The sequence below is a fragment of the Humulus lupulus genome, chromosome 1 (genome assembly GCF_963169125.1).
Source record: "Humulus lupulus chromosome 1, drHumLupu1.1, whole genome shotgun sequence".
In the NCBI taxonomy this organism is placed as follows: Eukaryota; Viridiplantae; Streptophyta; class Magnoliopsida; order Rosales; family Cannabaceae; genus Humulus; species Humulus lupulus.
This window is the reverse complement of record NC_084793.1, coordinates 257,483,760-257,509,950: the sequence shown is the minus strand read 5'-3', so window position 1 is coordinate 257,509,950 and position 26,191 is coordinate 257,483,760. Positions and strand designations below refer to the sequence as shown.

Sequence of the window (26,191 nt, the reverse complement as noted above, 5' to 3'; positions counted from 1 at the left end):
TGGTAGGCAATGATATAGTGGCTTGTGCCACGTACATGTTGCGGGAAAATGCCTGAATGTGGTGGGAAGTGGTATCCCAGACCTGAAATGTTGTCCCGATGGGTTGGGAATAATTCAGAAAATTGTTCAATGAGAGGTATTACTGTGACGCAGTTTGAATTGCGAAGACCAACGAGTTCATAAACTTAGTTTAGGGTAGTAAGACAGTGACAGAATATGTCAATGAATTTGATGGGTTGGCCAGATTTTCTTTTGATTTGGTACCAACAGATGTGGCTTGGAATGAGCAATTCATTTGAGGATTGAACTCTAGGGTAGCCCAGAGTGTTAGGATCGCTCCAGTACATGATATTTCTACCTACGCTCAAGGGGTAGAGAGAGCCCTTGCTATCCAAGATGCAGGGGATGAGATATGGAGTGAGAGCACCGTAGTCAGACAGTGGTACCCCAATTTGTGGGATCTGGTAGGGGTAGAGGCCCTAGTAACCAAAAAAGAAAGACCCATGACAATTCTACTACTCCTGGTCCTGACAGGAGGGGTCATGTTACTCAAGTTGGCCACTAGGGCAGCAACGAGGCCTGGAGAAGTGATCCAGTATGTGCCAGGTGCAGGAGATGCCATATGGGAGAATGTCAAGCGAAGGCATGTTTTCTATGTGGAATAGTTGGGCACTTCAAGAAGGATGGCCCGAGATCAAAGAAAGAAGAACCAAGGAGTGCAGATAGCTCGACTCCAGCTCGAGTGTCCATCTCGACGTAGTCAGAGCCTGAGGTTAGTCCCTCAGTGGAGATAGGTTGGCTTTCTAGTTCTCAATCTTTTATACAGTGCTGATTGATTCTGGTACTACGTATTTCTTAGTAGAGGCATAGATATGTTGTACATAGTATGTGATTATTACGCTATGGGGCTTGAGATTTTAGGGCCTACAGGGGAAAAATTGGTAATTTCCAAGAGATGGGTCAAAAAACTACTAATAGAGAGTTAGCAGAAAATTGATTAAGTTAGTTGTAAGAGACTGTTATCCAATAAATTAGCATTTGTGACGTGGCGAATAATCTCTTGACACGTGCCTGACACCTGGAGCATCTGCTAGAGTATCGACCATGAGACACACCAGAAGCAGGACATACCTGTTTTTACCACGACCAGACTGGTCGGTGGTTCCGCTGGCAAAGCAACATTTATGGAAAGATCTTATGTATCCCGAATTTATTTCATGCAATCTTCTGAATATCCCATGATTCAAGGGATAATATCTGTAACAATATTGGGCAACCCCCCATGGGCCTATAAAAAGCAAGAGATGGCTCATGGGAAGGGACCTTTTGGCAGCTAAAAAACCATAGGAATATAGAAATTATCTGTGAAAACGAGGATTGTTTATGAGGAGTGTTGAAACTCATTGAGCCCAAGCTCTCTGATCGCACTTTTGTTCCCATATCAATATCATTCTAAGTGGACGTAGGTCATTACCAGATTCTGGGGCCGAACCACTATAAATTACTGTGTTTTCTTTACTTTTGTCATTACGTTATTATCTATACATATTCGCCTATATCATTCATATTTTGACTCCGTGTCAGTTGGCTAAAACGAGGGTCAACAGAGACTTTGGTATGAATCTAAGTATAGCCTAGTTTGCCAAGTAAGGGACAACCATGGATTGTATGAGTAGATGGTGACTTCTGAGTTTAAAAGGAAAAGGACTCGTTTGCATTCACAAGATTCCTAGCTATTGTAGTGAAAACCACCAGGGTCATATCAATTAGACCAGAGGGAAACTAGATTGGCCAGTGAGGTTTCAGATGGGTGCCCGAGGATTTGTTGGGATTGTTGTCGTATCTAGGGATTGAGTGAGCTACGAAACTAATGCAGGGATAGAACCAGTATCTGAGACATCATGCAGAATGGCACCAATTGAGTGGAAAGAGTTAAAGGTTTAGTCGAAGGAGTTACTCAACTTGGGGATTGATTAGACAGAGATTCTCGCCACGGGATATGTCAACACCATTTGTTAAGAAGAATGACAAGTCTGTAAGAACATGTACCGTTTATGGATAGCCGAATAAAGTAATGGTCAAGAATAGGTATCCATTACTAAGGGTGGATGATTCATTTGTCTGGTTGCAAGGTAAGGCATTGCTCTAAGGAATTGACCCTTGATCTGGTTATTACCAGTTGATGATCAAGGAAAGGGACATTTCAAGAATTACCTCTCGCACCGGTATGATGTGATGGATTTTCAGTGAAGGCTTTTGAGCTGATCCATGCTCCAGCAGCCTGCGTTAATCCAACAAATAGAGAGTACATGGATGATTTGGACAAGTCGTATTCGGATTGATCGAGAATGTTTTGGACTACTTCCAGTTAGAACCAGAACATGAGTAGCATTTTAGTTGATATTGCAGAGGCTGAGGAAGCGGGAATTACAAGTAAGGTTGCGGAAGGGATGAGTTCCGATTTCTCTAGGTGATGTTCAAGCTTACATTATGGAAAGTTATGGGATCGTGCATGATTTGGTTAAGATAAAAGTAGTAAGTAATTGGCCAAAGGAACATTTTAGAGGTTAGAAGCACTGTGGGACTGGCAAAACACATCAGCCTTTACTTGAAGTATCTTTGAGGACTGCCATACCCTTGATTAAAGTAACGTAAGGACCTAAAGTTTGTCTGAATGGATAGTTGTGTACCAAATATTTAGAAGTTGAAATAAGGGTTGATTATCATGCCATGGTATCATTATAAGCATGTGGTGGACTGATATATAAGAATAGTACGGTGGACACTGTCCTTGTTTAAAAACAAGGAGTTCATAGTGCGGTGCGTTAGGGGCTAGGGTGTGCCTGTGTGTAAACTGGAAAGGTGATTGTTCATGCTCCACAATGGTTAAAGGAATAACAACATAGATGTTTTACATGAGACTTTGAGTTGATAGTATTTCCAAATAGTCGCGGTTAGGATGAGGCGACGACGCTTATGGGAAAGAAATGCATACACTAGCATAAAAGTTAAAGTGTTTTGTCACCCATAGGGGTTGAACATGAGATAAAGGCATTGGTGAGAGCTGGTGAAGGACTGACAGTGAAATCCTATATTACTCAGGGAAAACTAATGTGGAGGCTGATGCCTTGAGTTGGAAAGGTCTATGCCAGTTGTATGATTCACAACAGATTACGAAGTTAGTATGAGTGGATATAATTATGAACCTTATGGATGGATCACCTTAGATTGCAAGTAAGATGATTGGGTATGAGAAGTTGTGACTCGACATATTAAGTTAACACATTTTTGTTTGTGTGAGCGAGTTATCATAAGGATGAGTATATGCAAAAGGAGATCGTACGTCTCCGTGGGGCACCAAAGTCGATAATGTTGGATTGAAACCCTTTATTTATTTTTCCCAAGTTCTGGAAAGGGTCATAGAGGGCGATGAATATAATAGTGGGATTTTGAATTATAGGTTACCTTCAGACAGATTGACAACCTAAGGGAACAACTCAGACTTTAAGCATTATACTTCGAGTATGTAAGTTTTAAGGACATTGAGGTAAGTACGGTCCCTTGATTGGATTGTCACGGTGATGAATATCGTTCGACAGCTGAACTCTGGATAAGATATTGTGAGATAGGAAATGAGAATTACCCTTTCCAGGGAAACGAAATGAGCCACAAGAAGTATTATGGTTTTGAACTGGTCCAGAGGACCAATGAAGGTATTAAGGATTGTTGGAGTAGGAGTATCTGCTTTATTGAAAATACATAAAAGTTCGTGAGAGAGAGAGAGAGAAAGGGAGTTGTTGAGTATATCCGATTGTTTCCAAAAAGTTCCCCTTGGCTGAGTATATTGTTCCATTAGGCAAGTAAATGACTAAAATTCCCCTTGCTTATTAGCTTACTCTTCAATGCCCTCAAGGGCGATTTCATCATTTGCCACATTTCCCACTAATCTCAATTAACGCCTCATAATTCCTATTACTTCCATTATGCTCAAATAATCACCTAATAATTTCTCATTACTCGATAAGTCCTGGTAATGTACTAAATTACCAAAATACCTCTAGGCTCACCCCGAGCCAGGTATTTGACCTCGTTATGACTAAGCCACTAACTTGCTCCATAGGATCACCTCATGTCGAATAACCCAAATATATCCACATAATAACCGCTAACTTGCTCCCTAGGATCACATCGTGCCGAATAACTCAAATATATCCACATAATAATGTGGTCTCAATCAATAAAACACATATATATTCAAATATGTCATCAACGGGTCAAAATTACAAAAATGCTCTTCTAATAAGAAACATGCCCACATGCATGCTTAATACAACTAAACATGCCAATATAGTCATATTATAATATAACTCACATAATCCATGTAATCATGCATATAATCACATAATAATTCAATTATTGCCCTCTTGGCTTCCTAGTCACGCGCTAAGCCTTATTAGGGAAATTAGGACGTTAAAACCTCTCTATCATAGGCTACATGAATGGTGGCACAAGTTTTATACCACCACCCTTGCACCTTTCCTTGGATGACATTCACTTCACTCAAAGCTACAACCAACTCTTCTTTGATTGTGTTGACTTTGGATCCATGGTTATGGGGATTTCGATACTTGCATTCTCTAGCCATGTGACCACTTTTTCCACAAACAAAACAATGATCTCTCACACTCGTGAATTCCCATTCATTCTTCCTTGGATCTAGATGAGTATCTTTCTTTGATTGGGGTTTCTTATGAGTCTTCCCTCTGGATTGAGAGGGTTTCTCTATGGCATTAGCATTGTATGTCCCAACATTGGACTCTTCCATACTCTTGTCTCTAGACCGAGACTCCTCTTCAATCCTTAAGTGTTTTAAGATTTCTTCCAAAGATATCTCTTCATTCTTATGGAGAATCTTCTTCCTATAGCCTCTCCAATATGGAGGTAGTTTGGCTATAATCCCTCCCACAATGAATGGTTTTGGCAATGTTATCTTAAGAATAGACAACTTATTCACAATAACTTGAAGCTCATGTACTTGGAGAAGTAAGAGTTTAGCATCAAAGAATTTAAATTCCATGTATTGAGTGATAAGTAATTTCTTGGTACCTTCTTCTTCGGTCTTGTATTTCTTCTCAAGAGCTTTTCATATCTCTTTTGCCGATGTAGTGTTTATGTAGAGATCATATAGGCGATCTGACAAAACATTGAGTATGTGACCTCTATAAATGAGTTCATCTTCTTCCATTTTCTTCCTTTCTTTGATCACTTCTTGAGAATCACCATCCTTTGGAGGCTCCAAAGTCTTTAAGTCTTTGTCAAGAATGTAGTGAACTTTCAATGTTGTGAGGAGAAACTCGATCTTGTCTTACCATCGCACAAAGTTTGAGCCATAAGACTTATCTAGTCCAACTAGATCTTGAGACATGAACTTGAGGGCTGAGATTGATGAGATTTCTTCCATGACTTTAACTAGCACAAAAACCTTTAGAAATACACAAACTTTGACACAAAACAAAGGTTTAGAGATAAAGATTTTTTATTGTTGATGATTAGGTTTTAGATAACCTTTGGTTTGTGATACAACTCAGGACAAAAGATACAAGTAAAACAATCTTTGAGAATAGTTAAACATAAATTACATAAACACAATAAGGTAAGAGTTTAGAGTGGACCTTCCTTGAAGAACAAACTCTAGGAACATAAAATCACAAGCTGTGATTTTATGTAAAACACAAAAGCACAAGACTTGACACAAATGTAGATTTGATGTCCAAAAATATCTATTCCTATCCTTCTCTGTGGAAATGCTTGAAGCTACAATAATGGAATGAGATTGGGATACACAAGCCTTGATCCCTCATACAAGCCAAGCTTTCTTGATGATCTTGGAGAAAACTAGTAATCTTGGAGCTAGAGAGAGAGAAAGAGAGTTTTTCTTTTAGAGAGAGAGAGAGAGAAAGAGAGGTGAGTGATCAATTCACCAATTAACTCATATAAACCCCTTAAACAGTATAGGACTCTCATTAGGCTCAACTAGTGAGATTGAAGCATTTAAATTTGAGTTTTGGAGGTTATTTACATAACTGTACGGACTTTCCTTAACAGTCCAGGTGACGCATCGCCTGACACTAGGCAATGTATCACCTATGACCAGGCAATGCATCGTTTGGTCCGTCTCAGCCAAGGGTTTCATGCTTTTGACGATGCGTCGCCTCCCATCGTCGACGCCTCTGTTTTGGCACTTCAAGACTTGTCTCAAAACACCTCCAAATGCTCCCAAACTTCTTGGGTGCTCTCATATACTCCAAATAAACATTTTGGACCCAAAAAGTTGATTTATGATTGCCTATACTAAAAGTCAACTTTCACATGTTGACTTTTTTGAAATCGTTATTGTTTAAGGACCTCTTCGTGCCTAAATAATTTCACCATGTATTTAACCAATTTCAACACACAAAACTAAAACTTAATACATGTCCTTGCTGAGTGGATAAATACATACATCAAAATTGGAAAGTTGGACCCTCTCACATGGTCAAAATATCCATATGTACATCACTAGATCAGGACTATGCTCTAACTCACTCATCCATCTTCTAATCTATAACTTTACCTGCAACACAAGACAACTAGAGCTAAAGCTCAGTGAGTAAAGTTATGCATGTATGCAACTTTATGAAAATGTGATACTATGCATGATCATGCACTTTAGAAATATTTATTTTCTTTATCTCTTTGGGCCCTTAAATTTGTGCACACTACTTAATTCGACGTATCTGCCTGCAGAGCTTGTTGAACTGATAAAATCTCATGGGTTCTCATTCGGCTAACCATCATAAAAACGAGTCTCATTATTGACCTTTGGATTCATAACTGAATGTTTCCTTTGCATTATTTGAGTTTTCCCAAACTCATATTTGGACCAAACTTCCAAGGCAATCAACAAAGTGGCAATAGGCAAACATCTTGTAGCTTTTTGTGTTGTTGGAGAGTATGATCTTGCCATGTTTCATAACAAGCACTATCCAAGTATGGTTTTATGTGAGGATTAAGCTTATGTTTGGTAGGGAGGAAAGCAAATAGGAAAGATAGTAAAAATGAAGTGGATAGAAAAAGTAAAGGAAAAAAAAATGTATATTCTCACCCACTTGTTTGGTAGAAAGAGAGGAAATAAATTTTATTTATTTACTTTGTTTGGTATTTGAGTTAAAATTGAGAGGAAATAAATATATTTTGACATTTGTGCCCTTATATTTATATGTTGTTTATACTCATATTAATCTTTATATGTATTACTCATTATTTTGACCTCAAAGTTTTATAAATTATCCTGCCTATTATTGAAAATTAGATTTTTTTAAAAAAAATAAATAATTATGCCTACCCTTATCTATTTTTTTTCTTTCTTTTCTTTTATATTCTTAAAATAAAACACATAATTAATATATATTATAAAATTTAGACTAAAAATAAATAAACGAGCAAATATAAAAAGCTAAAATAAATATATATTATTTTTGAGTAGTATATAAAAATATGAAGATAAAACATAAATGAATTTAACATAGAAAATTAAAAAAGAAAAATTATTGTGAACAAATTAATAAAATAAATATATATAGGATGTTTATATTGATAGTAGTAATGATTTTCATGTATAAATAAAATAAAATAAAATAGAAAATATTTTAAAAGAAATAATGTATTAAAAAGGAAATAGAGAAAATGTAGGAGTAACACAATGTTATCTTAGTGAAATAAAATTATTAAGCATTTTCTCTCTAGTTTTCTCTCCAATTTGGAGAGAAAATATTTGTTGTGGGTCCTGCCTTTTTTTTCCTCTCACTTTTCTTTCCCTCCACATTTTTTCCTCTTCTACCAAACAACCTTCATTTTTTCTTCTCTCCAAAACTTTCTTTCCTCCCATTTTTCTTTCCTAACAAACAAATGGTAAGTCTCAAGAGCTTTCATGTAATGTTCAAATTCTCTTTTTTGTATACATTTGCAACTGCAATAAAGTTCATTTTCATATTTTCTCTATGGCATCCAAATTTGGTTTTAATATTGTTTAATAAATAAAATATGCATTGTAGCGTCCCAAATTTGTTAATAAGGCTTAGGGCCTTGATTAACGTGCCGAGAGTAGGGGTGAGCATCTAAACCGACAAACCGCGGTGACCGATCGCACCGCACCATACTACACCGCAAACCGCGGTGTCAAAAGTGTAATGGTTCGGTATGGTTTGTATTTTAGCTAAACCGCGCGGTGCGGTGCGGTGCGCGGTTTGGCGGTGTGAAATTTTGGTTTGTACCGCACTACACCGCACCGCATACTTACAAATATATTAAAAAAAAATAAACTTTACATATATACCATTTTTTATAGTTACCCAATATGAGAGACTTGTATATTTTTTTTGTGTTTCACTGAACTTAATTGATAACTTGTAATGTTGTTTATAACTTATTAAGGATTTGTTATGAACTAAGGATTTAGTATTTTTTAAAAAATTTAAATTTTGTTATGACATATTTTTTTACACAAACCGTGGAAAACCGCCCAAACCACACCGCAAAAAATGGTTTGGTTTGGTCGGTTTGGTGCAACCAAATCACACCGCATGGTGTGTTCTAGTTACTAAACCGCACTTGTGGCGTGGTGTATTAAAAAGTGTTCAAACCGCCCAAACCACACCGTGCTCACCCCTAGCCGAGAGGGCAATAATTGATTTAATTATGTTAATATGTGAATTAAATAATAATGTGATTAGAAATGCATGTTTAGGTGAATTAAATATGCATGTGGGCCCAATTTGGTTATTAGGGAGATATTTGTAATTTTAGGTTGTTGAGGGCATAAATGTAGTATATATGTGTGTTGTGATTGATACCACGAGATTGTTGTGATATATTTGTAATGTGTGATATGAGATGGTCCTAGGGAGCGGAATAGATAAATAGTCACAACAGGGTCGAATACCCAACTCGAGAGGAGCCTAGGGGTATTTTGGGGATATAGTATGTGTTCGGGAATTATCGGGTAGCGAGTAATGATTTAATGTTTGTTTAAGTGTGTTGGGGATTAAATGGGGGAATTATAGGAACACTTGAGGATTTAGCGAGATGTGGCAAATGACAGGATTGCCCTTGGTGGCACTAAAGGATTATGATAGACTTGAGGGCATTTTATGTATTTTGGGAGTTAGGCAGCTCGGATTAAGCTTAGCCACAACACACTTCTGGAACTTAGAGGAAAACAAAACAGAATTCTCTCAACACACTCTCTCTCACTCGACTCTCTCTCCCTCTCTTTGGTGTTTAGAAGTTGATGAAGTTTTGAGGACTCTAGGCTAAGGAATTGAAGGATTAAAGACTTGCTATGCTTGGGGATTAGCTCAAGGTTGGAGATATCATGGAGGTAAGAGTTTAAATCTGATTTGTTTTCTATTTAATTATGCTGTGAATTGGAAGTTTGCATGAGAGTTGAACTTTATTTTGGTTTTGAGTTTTGATGAGCTTGTAGTTTGATTTATGGGATTGTTATGATGCCTAAGCTGTGGGGATAGGGAATCGAGACTCAATTCTGGGTTTAAATGATGTTTGGGGTGTGAATTAGTGACTTAGGCTCGGGGGAAAAACGTACAGAAATGGTGGGATTTTTGGGTTTTGAGGCTCGAGCCGCGACATCGCTCAATAAACTCCTAAGTTGTCGCATTAGTAATCGGGCTATGTTGTATCCATAGAGAGGCAAACATAACTAAATATTTGATTAGTAAATAAATGATAAAAATAAAGTAGAATTGAAGAAATGAATTTTGTGAAAGTAAAATAATAGATTAGGGAAAGCGATCAGATAAAGAGCATGGCAAGGTAGAGATGTAGTGTTGTAAAACCTATTCTAATATTGATATTAATTCAAAACACAGTTGCAATTCTACACCATTAATTGCAACTGGAAGATGTATATGTTAAAAGCACAAATTAAATAATCTAGATTAAACTAAATCTAACTCCTAATTTCATAGCATATCATATTATATATCCAAGAGCGACAAAATATCACTGGCAGAGTGCAGTAAAAGACATACAATATAACAAATATACTAAAATAAATTAACAATCTAAGTTATATAAGAAAAACATGACTGAACTTATGTAAAAGATGCTAAATAATTTTAGAAAAGAAATTAGAAGATGAGAAACAAAATAATTAATGAGATATGGAAATGAAGCATAAGAATAATCAATATCACTATTGCGAATGAGAAGTACAACAACTACACTCTAACCTCACCAATATTTCTAAAATAGTTCACTCATTTTTGTCACCTAAAACAAACAAAACTAAGCTAGAAATAAGAAAATAAACAAAATAACAAAGTGTCTTTTTTTCCACTATAAAATCTGATCCTTTTACACTAGTTTTGGTTCTCTATTTATAGAGAAACTTTTGCTCCAAAGTGGGTATTTTCGTGCATTAGAAAGTGGCTTCAAAATTTGATGCAAAATGGGACAAGTGGGACACGTGTCGGCCTCGGATTGGCTTTGGAAAAGGCTGCAGGTGGAGTGGGGGACACGGTCAGAACGTGGCAGGTTGAGTGGCGAAGTGGCAGGCGGAGTGGTCGGGCGTGGGGGGAGCAACTGCAGGCGGCTTGGGACCTGCGGGGCAGGCGCGTCAGGCAGCTCTGCGTCAGGTGGCTGGTGTCAGGCATAGGGACACGTGGCGGCTGCTGGAGGAATGGCTCGACTCGGCTTGCTGGGCTGCTGGCTCGCATGGCTCAGGAGTGGCTGCTGAAGACTTTGGGCCTGAGCTCGATTTTGGGCCTAATTTTGTCAAAAATGCCTTTTTTTTTTTCATGTTTCTTCAATTTTAATTATTTCTTTCTTCTTTCTTTTTCTTTGTGTCAAAATATATTTTATTTCCTGAAAATTAAATACAAATTAATATTTTTAAATATAAAATATATGACAATAAATCCATGAAAATATTAATTAAAACTTAATTAATTTAAACTTTAAGACTAATAAAATGATACTTTTGAACACTAATCAGCGACCCTGTTCATCAGCTAGCTTCTGGGGTTAACTGAGTATATCCCTTCCTTATGCTGGAAATGACTAAAATACCCCTTAGTCAAGCTTAGGTCTTTTAGTGCCCTCAAGGGCAAAGTGGTCATTTACCACCACTTTTTACTAATCTCCAAATTATCTCATAGTTTCCTGATTAATTCTAATATCCCAAATACTAATCAAATAATTTTCCATTACCCGATAATCCCCGGTAATGCACTAAATTACTAAAATACCCCTAGACTTGCCCCGAGACGGGTATTTGACCCTGTTATGACTAAACCGCTACTTTGCTCGCAAGGATCGTCTCGCGCTGAATAACCTAAATATATCCACATAATAATGTAGTCTCAATCAATGTACACATATATATACAAATATGTCATCAATGAGCCAACATTACTAAAATGTTGTTCTAATAAAAAACGAGCCCACATGCATGCAAATACAGTTATATTATAATATTACTCACATAATTCATTTATTCATGCATCAAATCACATAATAATGCAATTGATTAATTATTGTTCTCCTAGCCCCTAATCAAGACACTAAGTCTTATTAGGGAATTTGAGACGTTACAATAAATATGATCAGATTCCTTGAAAGAATTTTTATGAATTAAACTTAAATTTATATGTTTTGATATATTTAAATTAATTAAAATGGTTAACATAGTTTTTTTTATATATAAAATGACAATTTTAAATAGGAAACTTATTATCCGACATAGATTTTTGGAATTGCTCTCTTGTAAATTAAATAATAAAATGTGTAGAAATGATACATAAAATAGTGGTGGAGTCCCCCCCCCCCCCCCCAGTTACGTCCTTATATGAAATGAACTAAGGCGTGAAACTTAAAAAAATATATAAATTAATTATTTTTAAGATTTGAGTATTAAAATATCATACAAGAATAATATTTAATATTTCTTGAGGAATTATTAGCGTGAAATCTTATTCCAGCCGATCATGAGTTTTAGACGTGCCAAAATTTATGATATCATATCCTTTCTTTCATAAAGTTTTGTGCTTTAAAGCACCAGGTAGTTTAAAGGGAATCAACATATTACCATGTATTAGCCAATTATATATTTTTTTTGGAAAATTAATATTAAGAATTATTTTCTTAATATATGAGATATATAATATAATTAAGATAAGTGGAAAATACATCACTTATGACTTTTGATGCCACTTAACCACTTACTAGGTGAAAAATAACATACAATGCATATTTGTTTAATTTTATTTGAAGAATTAATTTTTTTTATTATGTTTTTTAATAGTCATATAAATTTTAAATAAATTAACAATGTCATAAATAATAAAAGACAACGTTTTAAAGAAGATATATATATTTTTTTTTTGAGAAAATTTAAAGAATATATTTAAAACATTGAAATCGAATTCCTAGATCAAAAGTTATGACTAAAACACCGAGACAGTTTTTCAAGAAACGAAAATTAAAATCCTTAGTTTTTGTATTTTACGTTCAACATACAATTACAAGCTTCTTCACATGAACTCATTTACTTATTCTACGATCACCATCAAACCTAGTCTTCAAATGGAATAAGTTTATCATCATTATTATTTTTTATTTTAAAATCTACAAATAACTCAAATAAACATAATTTTAATATGAAATTAAATCAAATAACTTCAAATTTAAAAATAAATGTGAAATTTCGTAATTAACTAAACCTATAACTTACGGTTAGGTTTTGACCCCAAAATAATGTAAATCTCAAAAATACTATTTCACACAAAGTTATATATTATATTTTGAATGATAACTAATTCATTGAAATTAGACTACTAAATCGAAATTTATGACTAAAAAGCAAATACTGTAGCGTCCCAAAACTCCTAATAAGGATTAGTATGTTAATTAGTGTGCATGGAGGACATAATTGGAATTATCGTGGAATTATGTGATTTTAATTGAATATATATGTGATTATGTGAATTACATGAGTTGTAGTATGATATGACTACTTATGCATTTTTATGTGTATTGAATTTGCTTAAAGACACGCTGTAAATAAGGGACAATTTTTATAATTTTGACCTGCTAAGGGTATAACTATAAATTTAAAATGTTATGTGTCTGTGACCGCATTATTGTGTGGATATATTCATGATATTCGGCACGAGTCGATTCTTTCGAGCAATTTAGCGAAAAAGTTACAACATGGTTTAATACCTGACTCGGGATGAGCAAGGGGTATTTTGGTAATTTGAACTATATTTGAGATTTATTAATAAATGAAGTATTTTATGGGAAATAATGGTATTTGGTAAGTAGCTTATAAATTTGGAGATTTGGAGTATAATTTGAGGTTTAGTGGGAATTTAAGCTAAATGACCCAAATGCCCTTGTGTATAGTTGTGAGGATAAGTTGAGGATAGGGGCAAAATGCTCAATTGGCTTGATAATTAGTGAGATATGACTTGAGAGCTAATGTCTATCCTCATTTCACGTTTTGGTATACTCTTCCCTTCTACTAGCCTTGTCCGCTCTTCCTTGCCATTGAACCCAATCAAGAATTCATCAAATTGCCAATTTCTTCAAGAAAGCTAGGAGAGTTTAATTTCTTTAAAGGACAATTGTTGTTGTTGGGCTCATCATCACACCTTAGTGGATCATTTATAGAAGAAGAAGGTATGAACCCATCTTAGTGTCCTTCATGTTTGTTCCTGAGCTTCTGAGGTTTTGTTTGAATTATGAGTTTGATCGGATCGCACTCGGGGTCGTACTACCTTTTACACGGGACTCGAGATAAGAAAATTGACACCTACACTGAGTGTAGGGCATGGACCCTGATTATCGAACACGGTTATGACCGTGCCTTGAGCTTGTTTAAAATTAAATGTTTGCTCTGTATGTGCATCTGTTGATATAGTTGCTTGTGATTGATCGACTGAGGGCCATTATCGGCAGTATACATGTGTAAAGGCCGTTATGGCATGACCATTACAGGGGTGTGGTATGCATATATTCAGCATGAGCCGTTACATTTGTTGAAAAAAATAACTGTGACTTTGATTGTGGTTAGGCATGGATTAGATATTAATGTCTATCTGGATATCTGTTTATTTGTTATGATTTTCTTGTTGAACCTTGGCTCACGGGTGCTTTGTGGTGCAACTAAGGGCAAAGAAAAGTTGAACCAACCATGAGTTGGAGAGCTATAGAAACGGTGTGTACATACTTAGCCTGCTCGGCGGCCGTTACGGTCGAAATACTTTTGAGAATTTCCATTATTAATGTTTTGTTGTTTTTTTTTTCATACAAATATATGACTTTTAGATTCCCATAATAAGTTAACAAATTACCTATTGCTTTTTTATTTTATTTTATATATAGTTAAGTTGTATTTTATTAAGGTAATAAGATTAGAAAACCATGTTAATTATGACTTTTTGAAAGTTAACTTTTTAAAATTTAAAAATATCTTTATATATTTGTTATTAAAATCTCCTTTAAATAATGATATTTTAGTAATTATTATAATAAATTTGTGCTAAAGTTATGTTACTATTGATCATACACATAGCATTTGTTTTGCTTATATTAAATGAGATAACAAGAGGTAGTAAAATTATAAAACCCCTTAAAAAAATATATTATCTAATTTAAAAAATATTAAAAAACTCATTTTCAATAACAAATATTACATTTCTTTATAGAAATTGAAAATATGATTTTATTATTTCTCTTTATTGTAGTGAGAAAATAACTAACAAATGAAATTTAAAAAAATATTTTCAATAAACATTTAAGAAAAAATTGAAAACTATTGTTTTTGAAACATAAACCTATTATTCCTTTAAAAATATTTTAAAATCAAATTATTATAACAATAATTTTTTTTTAAACCAAGAAAGTTAAAATTGTATTAGACTCAAAAAAATATTTTAGTATAATTTAAAAAAAATATAATTAAAAATTACTTTTGTATAATCTTTTTTTAGAATTTAAATTTGGTTTACTAATATTTATATTATATAATATGAAAGAATAACACATTTGAATTTAACAATAATTTACTAGAAATAGAATGATAGTATTGTATTTTACTAATTTCAAAATGGGAATTGTTTTGAAATTTTCATACCCGAAGTTTAAACTAAAACATATATGAATATGACTGAAGTGGTACAGGAGTATGCAACACATTTCTAAAAAGGTGGTAGATTTTTGTTTCTTTAATTTTTTTTTAAAAATCATAAAATTATGAAAATACAACTAATAAAATATATATAACTCACCTTTTGTTATATGTTAGATGTTTCATTTTTTTGATTGGAATCGTTGGTTGTTTCATTTTAAAATTGGTTAAAATTTTGCTAAAACATAAATTGGTTGAAATCTTGCTTACACATTTATACGTTTTTTTTAATTTTTATTTTATTACATTTATTTTTTTGAGCAAATTTTATTATATATATATTAATGGATGCTAAAATAGGGAAAAATATAAAAATGCATAACGAGTTAATATACAGTAAAATGAAGGAATAATGAGTTACTGATTGGTTAATGAAGTCGAAGTAAAATTTGAATATTTCATAACACGATAGTAAATTGTTTGAATATCTTTTTTAGGGATAAAGTTTAAAGAATGAAGGTTTTTTTTAAAGGGTGTAATTGTAATTTGACAGAAAAACCTCTTCAACTACCACCCACGGGTATTCGTGTTTCCATCTAAAATATCATTGATAACCTTCCATTTCCAACAACAAGTTATAAAATAACAAAAAAAGTTAAATAAACTTATTCACGTGTCGACCAATAACAATCGAGTATTAATGCCTAACGATCCGCGTTTTCATCAAACTTTAGATCTAGACCGTCCATTCAATGCGAGAAAACACAACCAAGTAATGTCTAAGCCGTCAGATGCTCAACAGAGAAAACACACGGATAAAGAATCCTATCCGTCGATCTTCAAATCGTTCCAACCGTCGCAGGCTATAAATATACCATAACTACATATCTATTCAAACTTTGTTCATCTTGAGAAAAGTAAAGAGTCGCTCACCAAGGTTGAAGAGAGAAGAAACAACTGAAGGTGAGTTTTCCCTTTGGGTTTCTTTTGATTTTTAAGTTTCTGGTTCTCGAAGGTGAAATTAGGGTTTTGAGAATTAAATCGTATTTTCTTTTTCAAGTTGACTATCGTGTTTGGTGTCGGTCTAGGGTTTCTCCCTGTTCTCTGAGATTTTAATGGTGTGAAGTGTGAAGGGTTCTTGAATTTATTTCTTGAGGGTTTCATTTGATTTCGTATACGCTATAATTATTCATCTGAGATTTTAATGGTGTGACAAAGGTTTTTTTGAATTTATTTCTTGAGGGTTTCGTATACGCTACTATTATTCATCTTGCTCGATTTAGGGGTTTAATTTTATTATCTTTGGGCTTCTACGTTCTTGAATTAGGTTTTTTTTTTTAACGTTTGCTGGATTTTATCTGGTTTGAGATTATTTCATTATAATAGTGGAATTGAGACTCGTTACGTCTAGGAATTATGTTTGTTTTGAGTATATTCATTGTGCTTTCATAAAGAATTTTGGTTAAAGATTTCTAATTCTTATCTCAGATATGGCTCGTACCAAGCAAACTGCTCGCAAGTCCACCGGAGGAAAGGCTCCTAGGAAGCAGCTGGCTACCAAGGTTTGTGCTCATAAATTCTCCTATTTTCCTGATTTATTTGAGATTATATATATCTTTTATTGTTTTGCGATTCTGCTGCTACATTTATTGTGTTTTCTCATCGGTTGTTCTTCCTTTAGGCTGCACGTAAGTCGGCCCCAACAACTGGCGGGGTCAAGAAGCCTCACAGATACCGTCCCGGTACCGTTGCCCTCAGGTATTGAATTTACCTTTTCTTTCATTGTTTTCTTATTAAATGTGTTTCTTGTTATAAAATTTTCGAGTGCCATTGAAATGACACTACTGTTTTTCTGTTCTTTTATGTTTCTAATCGTTGAGTGTTGTTTTATCCACAGGGAAATCCGCAAGTACCAGAAGAGTACTGAACTTCTTATTAGGAAGTTGCCATTCCAGCGTCTGGTTCGTGAGATTGCTCAGGACTTCAAGGTAAATTATTAGTTTTATTTGGTCGATTGGTCATTATCCCTGACCTGGGTTGACCTGATTTATTGTAATGGATTATCTTTCTTTTATTTTCTAATCATTGGGAAATGTTCAATTGTGTGTGGCAGACGGATTTGCGTTTCCAGAGTCATGCCGTTCTTGCGTTGCAGGAGGCTGCTGAGGCTTACCTCGTGGGACTATTCGAGGACACCAACCTCTGCGCTATCCATGCGAAGCGTGTCACCATCATGCCCAAGGATATCCAGCTTGCTAGGCGTATCAGGGGTGAGCGTGCCTAAGTGCGGCGTGCTTAAACTGAATCAAAGTGTGGGCTGCATGGTGCTTAATTAAGCGATTGTGCAATGCTTATGGAATTTGTTTTTGTTTTTTGATTTTATGTCAAGTCATTAGATAGATAGGCGTAGAAGGTTTCAGTGAATATGGTAATTGGCAAAGACATTATATTGCCTGGATATGGTGGTGTGCAGTCAAGGTTGTTTTTGTTTTATAGAATGAAGGATTTTTTCAATTCTATATTTCTGGTGATTCTGTATTGTTAGGAACTTGCAGCCACACTAATTGTGTTAAAAACAACTTATAATGCATCTAATGTTAGCTTAGTTGCTGTTTTAATTTGTTAAAGACGGGTCTTTAATATATTCAATAGTCAATGTTATATTAGCGGATCTCTTCAATGTTTCCTCAGCTTCTTGGGAGTTGTATGTCTATTTATTATGTTAGAAGGAAACAAATTGTTAATATCACAACCATTTATATGCATCATTTCATTATGCTAATTTTTTCACTCGATATACAATTTTTCTCCCGTACTCGTGTTATTTTAAATAAAACTTCATTTTAATCTAACTTTTTCGTATGAAAACGATGCCATGGGATTTTCATTTTGTTCTTTTTGGCAATTGTATCCTAGTTGATTGAAATTCAAAATGGCGAGGCTTGCAAGCATTTATTTTATTGGAATAGTTTATAATTGCAGTATGGCTGTTGATTTCAATGGTTGTTAAAGAGCAAGACTAAATGTCATAAATCATGGAAGTGTAAGTTTGTGCTTGTTTAGGTTTATGATGCTTGCATGTAAGGTAACTAAATGTTATGACGCTTGGCTCATGTGCTAATGCTAATGTTATTTTTCCAGAGTAATTGTAATATAAAAAAAATGAAAAATATTTTGTCTGGTTAAATATAAAAATAAAATGAAAATTAGTGTTGTATTAGGAAATATATTTCTGGCATGAGTTGTTAGATTTGCATTAACTTCTTCATCCTAATTTTCAGCCTAATTCTTCTTTTGATGACTACTTCAACATCTGATGAAAAAGATGTACAAATTTTATTAACTAGCATAAAAAAGAACCTATGATAATCATTTTGGAAAATTTTCAAACGAGCAATTTCAAAATTTTTAATTTTTTTAAAAATTTTATTATGTTCAACAAAACTTCTTTCATCATTTTAATGAGTAACACTTTTTGAAATAATTTTATTTTTTATAATTAAAAATTAAAAGATATATCTACTCAATCTCATCTAAAATCCTAATGTAAAATGCTACTCAATCTACTTCTATATTTTCCAACTGTGTTCTATCATTAGGTAAAGTTTTTTTCAGTTTGAATTATATTTTAATTTCATATATCTAAGATATGTTATGTTCATTGGTCAATATCATACTATATTGTAGTGATTAGTAAATTCACACACAAAACAAGATTTCTAATACATAACAAACTTAATGAAAAATAATCCGATGATAATTAGAATATTCAAACTTAAAATACTTATCTTGATGCAACAAAGAATAACCTCTAAGACCATATTTAATAGAGTGCTAAATTTTTGATGCATTGTGCCATCATTTACTATTTTTTTATTCCAATTTTGTGTTTTATCATTAGATAAGATTAAGTTTTTTTCAATTTAAATTATATTTTAGTTTCATACATCTAAGATATGTTATATTATAGTGATTACTAAAATCACACACAAAATAAGATTTCTAATACACAATAGATTTAATGAAAAATAATCCGATGACAATTAGAATCTTAAAGCTTAAAATATTTTTCTTGATGGAGTAAAGAACAACTCTAAGATCATCTTCAATGAGGTAGTAAATCTTTTGATACATTGCTAAAATATAACACATTTTAAAAAATAGCTGGTCCAATGATGTCCTAAAAGTTGTATTAAATTTGATATGTGCTAAAAGTTGTGTTAAATTTATTTAATTTGGTACATAAATAATCACTTTTTTATTTACTTTTTTTTAACACTAATGATGATTTTATTATTACTTTTAATATTTAATTTATTATTGGCATTAAATTAAATATAAATGTAAAAAAATGTTTTTATATATATTTTCAATAATATTAAATGGTTTTTTGCGTCTATATGCATTAGAGCATAGTTGTATATGTTATGTCAAATATATCATTTAATTATATTTTGTGCTGAATTTAGTATAATATTTACATCTCCTATTCAAATTGGTCTAAGATTATGTGATTTAACTCATTTGCATGCAAGGGTCTACACCCACGGAAATAAGCACCATAACTTTCGTCTTTATTGATTTGAATTCATCAAGATTACAATAGAGTATTCCAACTTAACTCTTTAAAGAGTATAAATTCTTAAAATTCAACTCAACTGTCAAAAAAAAAAAACAAAGTCACCAATTTTCTAAAGGCTTATTAAATATCGTAAATTGGCGTGACCAAAGTCTTCATATAGCTAGCATCGGAAAACACTTGATCCAACTAACTTAGTGTTGCCAACTGTTTAAGTAGTCTCAATCACTTACAACATATATGATAACTCGTGAATAATTTCTTTGTTCATTTTTTTAAAATCTATATCTTTTAATAAATAGGAAAAAAAATAATATTTATTTTAAGAAAAAGGCAATATAATCAATTTTTTTTGACAAATTAATTAACCGATTATGTTTCTGGGTTATACAAACAAAATAAAATGTAATCAATTCTCTTACCGAACAATTTTAATACAACATTAATTCCTATTTTTTTCTATATATATTATTCCCATTAATTTATTGGGAAATTACCCAATATACTATTTTTTACCAATTATTTTATATTTTTATGTCTTTTTCTTTTTCTTTTCATTTTTATAAACTATTTTTTTTTTGCAAATATACAGTTTCCTCTTTAATCAATTCTCTAATGCATGGTTTCTCAATAGAAAACAAAAAAATTAAGCAAAGTAAAAGATTAATAGCATGTCGACCCCTTCATCTTTATGTGATATATTTACATCATCTTTTTCTTCTTTAATTGATTGGACATTCTACCAAGTGGCTAACAATGATTGAGTTATGGCAGGATGTGTGCACAGGAAGATAGGTGTGGTGCAAAGTGAAGGATTTAACACTAGTTTGCTTTAATTTTTTTCCTATTTTGACACCATTTATCTTCAAATCTTACATTTAAGTCCTTGAAAAATACACAAAATTGAGTACAAATTAATATTTCATGGAAAACTAAATAAAATTAATTAAAAATTTATAAGAATAGTTAAAACATTATCACTTTGGATCCATCAAAACATTTATAACAAATAAAGAAACTCTTAATCAACATCTTCAGCAGCCTTTTTAACACATTAAGCAGCCTTTTTAACACATTAAACAACTAAGAAGCAACATATTCAACAACCTTTATAACCCATTAAGCAAATAAAGAAACTCTTAAGCAACCTCTTCAAATCATTATAAGCCTATTACCCATTTAAATTCAACCAAATCAATCAACAACATATACAATAAATAGTGAAACACTTAAGCAAGCTTTTCAGCAACATTTATAAACATTGCAACAACTAGCAAACAACATATTCAGCAACATGTACAATATTTAGAGAATCCCATAAGCAACATGTACAAAATTCAGAGCAATCTTTGAAACACCCAACAAAAAAACTGAGCAACAAAAGTAATAGCAGAGCAAATTAACCTACCAATTGAAATTAGCAAAGTATAATATCAAATTTATCTCCTTTTAGATCACTCCTTAAATCCCAAGAACTTGGCAATTGCTTGTTTTACACTTTCTTTCAATTGCTTGTTTTATGAATATTATTGGAGCAACCTAACAATTTAAAGCAACTCATTTAGATTCAACCAAATCAATCAAAAACATATACAACAAATACATAAACTCTTAAGCTAGCTTTTCAGCAACTTTTATAACCCCTTGAGCAACTAGCAAACAATATATTCAGCAACATGTACAATATTTAGAACAACTCATAAACAATGTGTACAAAATTCAGAGCAACATTTGAAACACCCAACAAAAAAACAGAGCAACAAAAATAATAATAAAAAAAATTAAGCTACCAATTGAAATTAGCAAAGTATAAAATCAGATTTACCACCTTTAGATCACTCCTCCTTAAATCCCAAGAATTTGGCAATTGCTTGTTCTCACACTTTCTTCCAATTGCTTGATTTATGAATATTATTGCAGCAACCTAACGATTTAAAGCAACTCATTTAGATTCAACCAAATCAATAAAAAATATATACAACAAATACAGAAACTCTTAAGCTAGCTTTTCAGCAACATTTATAACTCATTCAACAACTAGTAAACAATATATTCAGCAACAGGTACAATATTCAGAGTAACCCATAAACAACGTGTACAAAATTTAGAGGTTAAAATCATATTATAAGTGAATAATCTTAGAACTTACCTGGAAGTTGCAGAGATTTGAGTGGTTGGGTTTGATTTTGAAGTAAAAAATCAATAAGATTTCAACCTAAATGCACATTTTGCTAAGATTTTGTTGGTTTTTTAATTTTCAATGTGACTTAGGTTGATATGGTGATTTGGATTTGACAGGAGAAGATTGATGGATGCTTTTCGAAGGTTTAAAGCTTCGACAACAACTATCACAGAAGCTGGTAGAGAAGAGAAGATTAGATTGTGTAGATGGGAGAAGTGGAGTTGTGTAGAAGGGAGTGTGAGGGAGAGTGGAGCTGTGTAGAAAGGAGAGTGAAAATCTCAACTGTAGACCGTGTTTTTTAAATAAAATCTAAAACTTATATATTAATGAATTAAATAGTTAATGACTGTATTATTGAAATAAAAGTTTCCTATTTACGTATATACAAAAATATCCCTAATTTATTTTACTGATTTATTTCAATATCAATTATGATTTTGTAAGCGTGACTAAAGATAATTAATTTACTTAGAATGGAAAGAGGTTTCAATGGCCAAAGAGTTGGAGTAAGGATTCCAATAAATAATGAAATTGTAATATGATTAATTTGTTTAATTGAGCAACCAAATACTGAGATGACCCATACAAGAATTGTCATCCCAATCCAAGTTGGCCGGTGATTACTAGGGTAAAGAAATACGATCCTTGGTATACCAAGACATAAGCACCTTCATCTGAAGCTCTATCGATTTGTGATTTTCAACTGAGGGACGTGTTTATGTGGTCAACTGAATTCAAATCTTTGATCAAAAAGTAAGGCTGATGGTCAGAAGGAGAATGCCTATGCTTTGAATGATTGACCAAAATGGGATTTGAAATTATATATAAATGCCCTAAATATATATCCATAATTGGGACACAGTCATAACAGACGGCAAAAGTAATTGAGACATTCCTTCCTTGCTATGATTGGTTAGTAAAGTCTAAAATGTGTTTAATGCCAAAGAATTTTGATTGAAGATTCCTTCCCACGTCGGCCAAAGAAAACCACAATAATCCATCTAAATCACAAATGAAATGGGCATAGATTTAGCCGCAGGTTCCATTAGTGGAAAGCCCGCCAACTTCGGTCTCACCTCCCAAAAAAAAACACCAATCTATCTCTCTCTATGTCTCTCATTAAACTCTCTTTTTGGACCATCATTATACCAAAACACCACTCAGGTACTTTCCTTTCTCTTTCTTTTCTCGACTTTTTCAATGCTTTCATTTCGAGATTAAGTCAGACTTAATTTTTTGTTTTTGTTTTTGGTTTGCATTGACTTTTGTTTCCAGACGATGCGTTCTGTTTTCTCATAGCTTCCATTAAAATAATAATCCGGTACTTTTATCTATTCTCCTTATTCTTTATCTGTCAAAACATTTGGTTTTTATATTTGATTCAATGAGAATTTACATATTAATTCTTCATTTGTTATTCTGTTAAGACCACCTTTGCACAGACAAGCAAAATCTATCAACAACCTAAAGGAAGTTTTAGAAAGCTATACAAGTTAGTACTCGAGGTATTTGTCTTTCATTGCTGTGATTCTTTGTTATAGTTGATCATTCAATCCTTTTTTGTTTGTTTATGATCACGATGATCTTATTGGATCAACTTTATGGAGATTTTTCTTTCATGGGGTTGAATTTGATTATTGGTTATAGTTAAAAGACATACTAGTTTGTTCATGCTTTAGATGCAGCAGCAAATGGGGCAGTTTGATGAGGAGCAATTATATGCAACCGAGCGCGAAAGAAACCGAGCACTGGCTGAGCTGAGAGCCATGAAAAAGATGGTTGAAGATGACACCAATGCAAAACAGAAGATGGAGGAGATGCATAGGGAGTTGAATTCAGTCAAAGCCTTATTAGCCAATGCAAATGAAGAAATGAATAACAAAGAAAAAATGATCAAGTCTCTTAAACTTGAACTTGAAACGGCAAAAGGATTGGAGATGAAATTGAAAGAAGAGTTGGCTAATGTGAAATCTTCTGAGGCTCGCACAATGGCCTTGTCGACTGAAAGCGCAGAAAGGGTTCTTGAAATGGAGGTGGAGGTTGAGAAAGGGAAGGAATCAGGAACCAAAATGTTTGATTCCTTGGTAAGCCAGATGAAGAAACTTGAGGAAACTCAAATGAGGCTTGAAGAATCAAAGGTTGAGATTGCATCTCTTAACCAGAAAGTGAAGACATTGGAGAGTTTGACAGGACAGAACGGTAGACAACCAAATGGTCATGTGGGGAAGGTAATGGAGAGTTTGAGATCTGAGCTTAATGTGGCCAAAGATAATCTGGCTGATGCAGAAGAGGTAGGTAAACAGGCTTGTTTAAAGACCAAGAGCTTGATTGATGAATTGGATTCTCTTAAAAATGAATTGAAGTTGGCGATTGTGGCTGAAGAAAATAGCCAAAAGGCATTAGAAGACTTAGCTTTAGCACTAAAAGAAGTAGTAACAGAAGCTAGTAAGGTGAAGGCGGAACTTGGATTAGCCAATGCAGAGCTAGAACACTCAAGAGGAGAGGAGGACCGTTTGAATTTGATTCTGAAGAGCAGTGAAGAAAGGTATAAACAACACTTGGAAGAAGCACTCAAAGAAGCGGAGAAGTATAAGAACACAGCTGAAAGGTTGAGACTAGAAGCTGAGGAGACCCTTTTGGCTTGGAACGACAAAGAAACTGGCCTTGTTGATTGTATCAGAAAAGCTGATGAGGAAAGATCTAATGCTCAACAAGAGATTAGTAGATTGGCTGATTTGCTTAACGAAGCCGAAAACAAGACAAGATTATCCAAAGAAGAGAACAGTAAGCTTCGTGATATACTCAAACAAGCACTGAGTGAATCAAATGTGGCAAAAGAAGCTATGTTGATTGCTAAAGCGGAGAATTCAGAGCTCAAGGACAGATTGGCTGAGAAGGAAGAATCCCTCATTTTCTTTACACGTGAAAATGAGAACTACAAGCTTAATGAGGCTGCAGCTATTGAGAATATCAACGAGTTGAAAAGGTTGCTCTATGAAGCGAGTGAGGAGTGTAAGAAAGGAGAGAAGGAGAAAACAAGTTCAAAAGAAGGAAAAGTGGGGAAGATTAAGATTGGCAAAACATGGAGTTTTCATCTCAAGGACCTGAAACTCTTGAACAAAAATGATGATGAAGAAGAAAGTGAAAATGTGGAGTGTGAGATTGATCAGGCATTAAGGGGGTCGATATTTGACGTGGTGGACTCTCCTGTGGACACTGAAACTGACGTTAATCATCATAGAAAGAAGTCTTCTTCTGCATTCAGTAATGAAGATGAATCAGTGATTCAATTGGAAGATTTTGATAATCTTGATGGAACCCATTTCGATGATTTGGAGAATGATAGAACCTCAAGAAAGAAGAAGGCCTTGTTGAGGAGATTTGGAGACCTTCTTATAAGGAAAAGGAGTCTTCACAAGAAGGAACCTTCAGAGTAAACAACCCTTCTTATTGGTGTGTTTTCCATACCAATTCTAATTTTGTTGTTCCCTTATTTTAGTTTTGTACTATTTTTCCTGTAAATTGTTCACTATTACTTCAGATACTACTACAATTCAAAAGGCTTCCCTTTTTTTATTAATTTATTTTTGGATTGCATTTATGTAAAAAGTGTGAATGTTTTTAATTGTACCATTATCATCATCATTATCATATGTAAGTATCTTAATACATCTATTTTCATACAGTTTGTACAAAATATGCTCATTATATAGTAATTTAACTCATTATTTTTTCGCACAATATAACGAAAAACATTACACTGCATAATCAATATTGCCAAGGAAATAACACAATAAATTAACAGAATCATCAACCCTAAATACTGATATAATCTATTAACACTGTTGGGTAGGTAACTAGGAAGGAAGTTCTGAAATCCAACAAAAAGTAAAATTAATAGATATTCAGCCTTTAATTATACCGACCTTTTAAGAAAAAGAAAATAAATATATAAATGAAAAACCATAAACAAGTCAAAGTCAAATATTTGCTCAATCACAAAAGTATCATAAGAAAGAATGAATCATTACAACAACGAGAAAAAAATTACTCAATAATACTTAAATAAAAAGAATCTTAATTTATTGGTGGTCTGAATAAAAGTAGATCACATCTATATGAATTATCAGTGTGTAATTTTTGTTCAAATTAAAAGTGTCTTTCTAATACGAATATTTCTCAGGGTATTCCTCAGTGTATGGATTATAATATAGGTAATAGAAGTACAGCTAAGGATGTT

At 33.3% G+C, this 26,191-nt stretch overlaps 2 protein-coding genes across 3 annotated transcripts; both read left to right on the top strand.

The window, feature by feature from the left end:
* The first annotated feature begins 16,003 nt into the window (after positions 1 to 16,003).
* LOC133805825 (histone H3.3) lies at positions 16,004 to 17,817 on the top strand. The gene is made up of 5 exons (XM_062243981.1): positions 16,004 to 16,153; positions 16,679 to 16,752; positions 16,872 to 16,948; positions 17,088 to 17,178; positions 17,304 to 17,817. The coding sequence occupies exons 2-5, from the start codon at positions 16,681 to 16,683 to the stop codon at positions 17,472 to 17,474; spliced, it is 411 nt and encodes a 136-aa protein (XP_062099965.1). The 5' UTR covers positions 16,004 to 16,153; positions 16,679 to 16,680; the 3' UTR covers positions 17,475 to 17,817.
* Positions 17,818 to 22,934: 5,117 nt separating this feature from the next.
* On the top strand, positions 22,935 to 25,531 carry LOC133805815 (putative WEB family protein At1g65010, chloroplastic). 2 transcript variants are annotated; one of them, XM_062243969.1, is made up of 4 exons: positions 22,935 to 23,115; positions 23,227 to 23,272; positions 23,379 to 23,456; positions 23,631 to 25,531. In XM_062243969.1, the coding sequence occupies exon 4, from the start codon at positions 23,631 to 23,633 to the stop codon at positions 25,386 to 25,388; it is 1,758 nt and encodes a 585-aa protein (XP_062099953.1). In that variant the 5' UTR covers positions 22,935 to 23,115; positions 23,227 to 23,272; positions 23,379 to 23,456; the 3' UTR covers positions 25,389 to 25,531. The 2 variants fall into 2 exon arrangements, with proteins under 2 accessions (XP_062099953.1, XP_062099957.1); XM_062243973.1 differs by lacking the exons at positions 22,935 to 23,115; positions 23,227 to 23,272 and having other exon boundaries at positions 23,292 to 23,456.
* Positions 25,532 to 26,191: the final 660 nt, after the last annotated feature.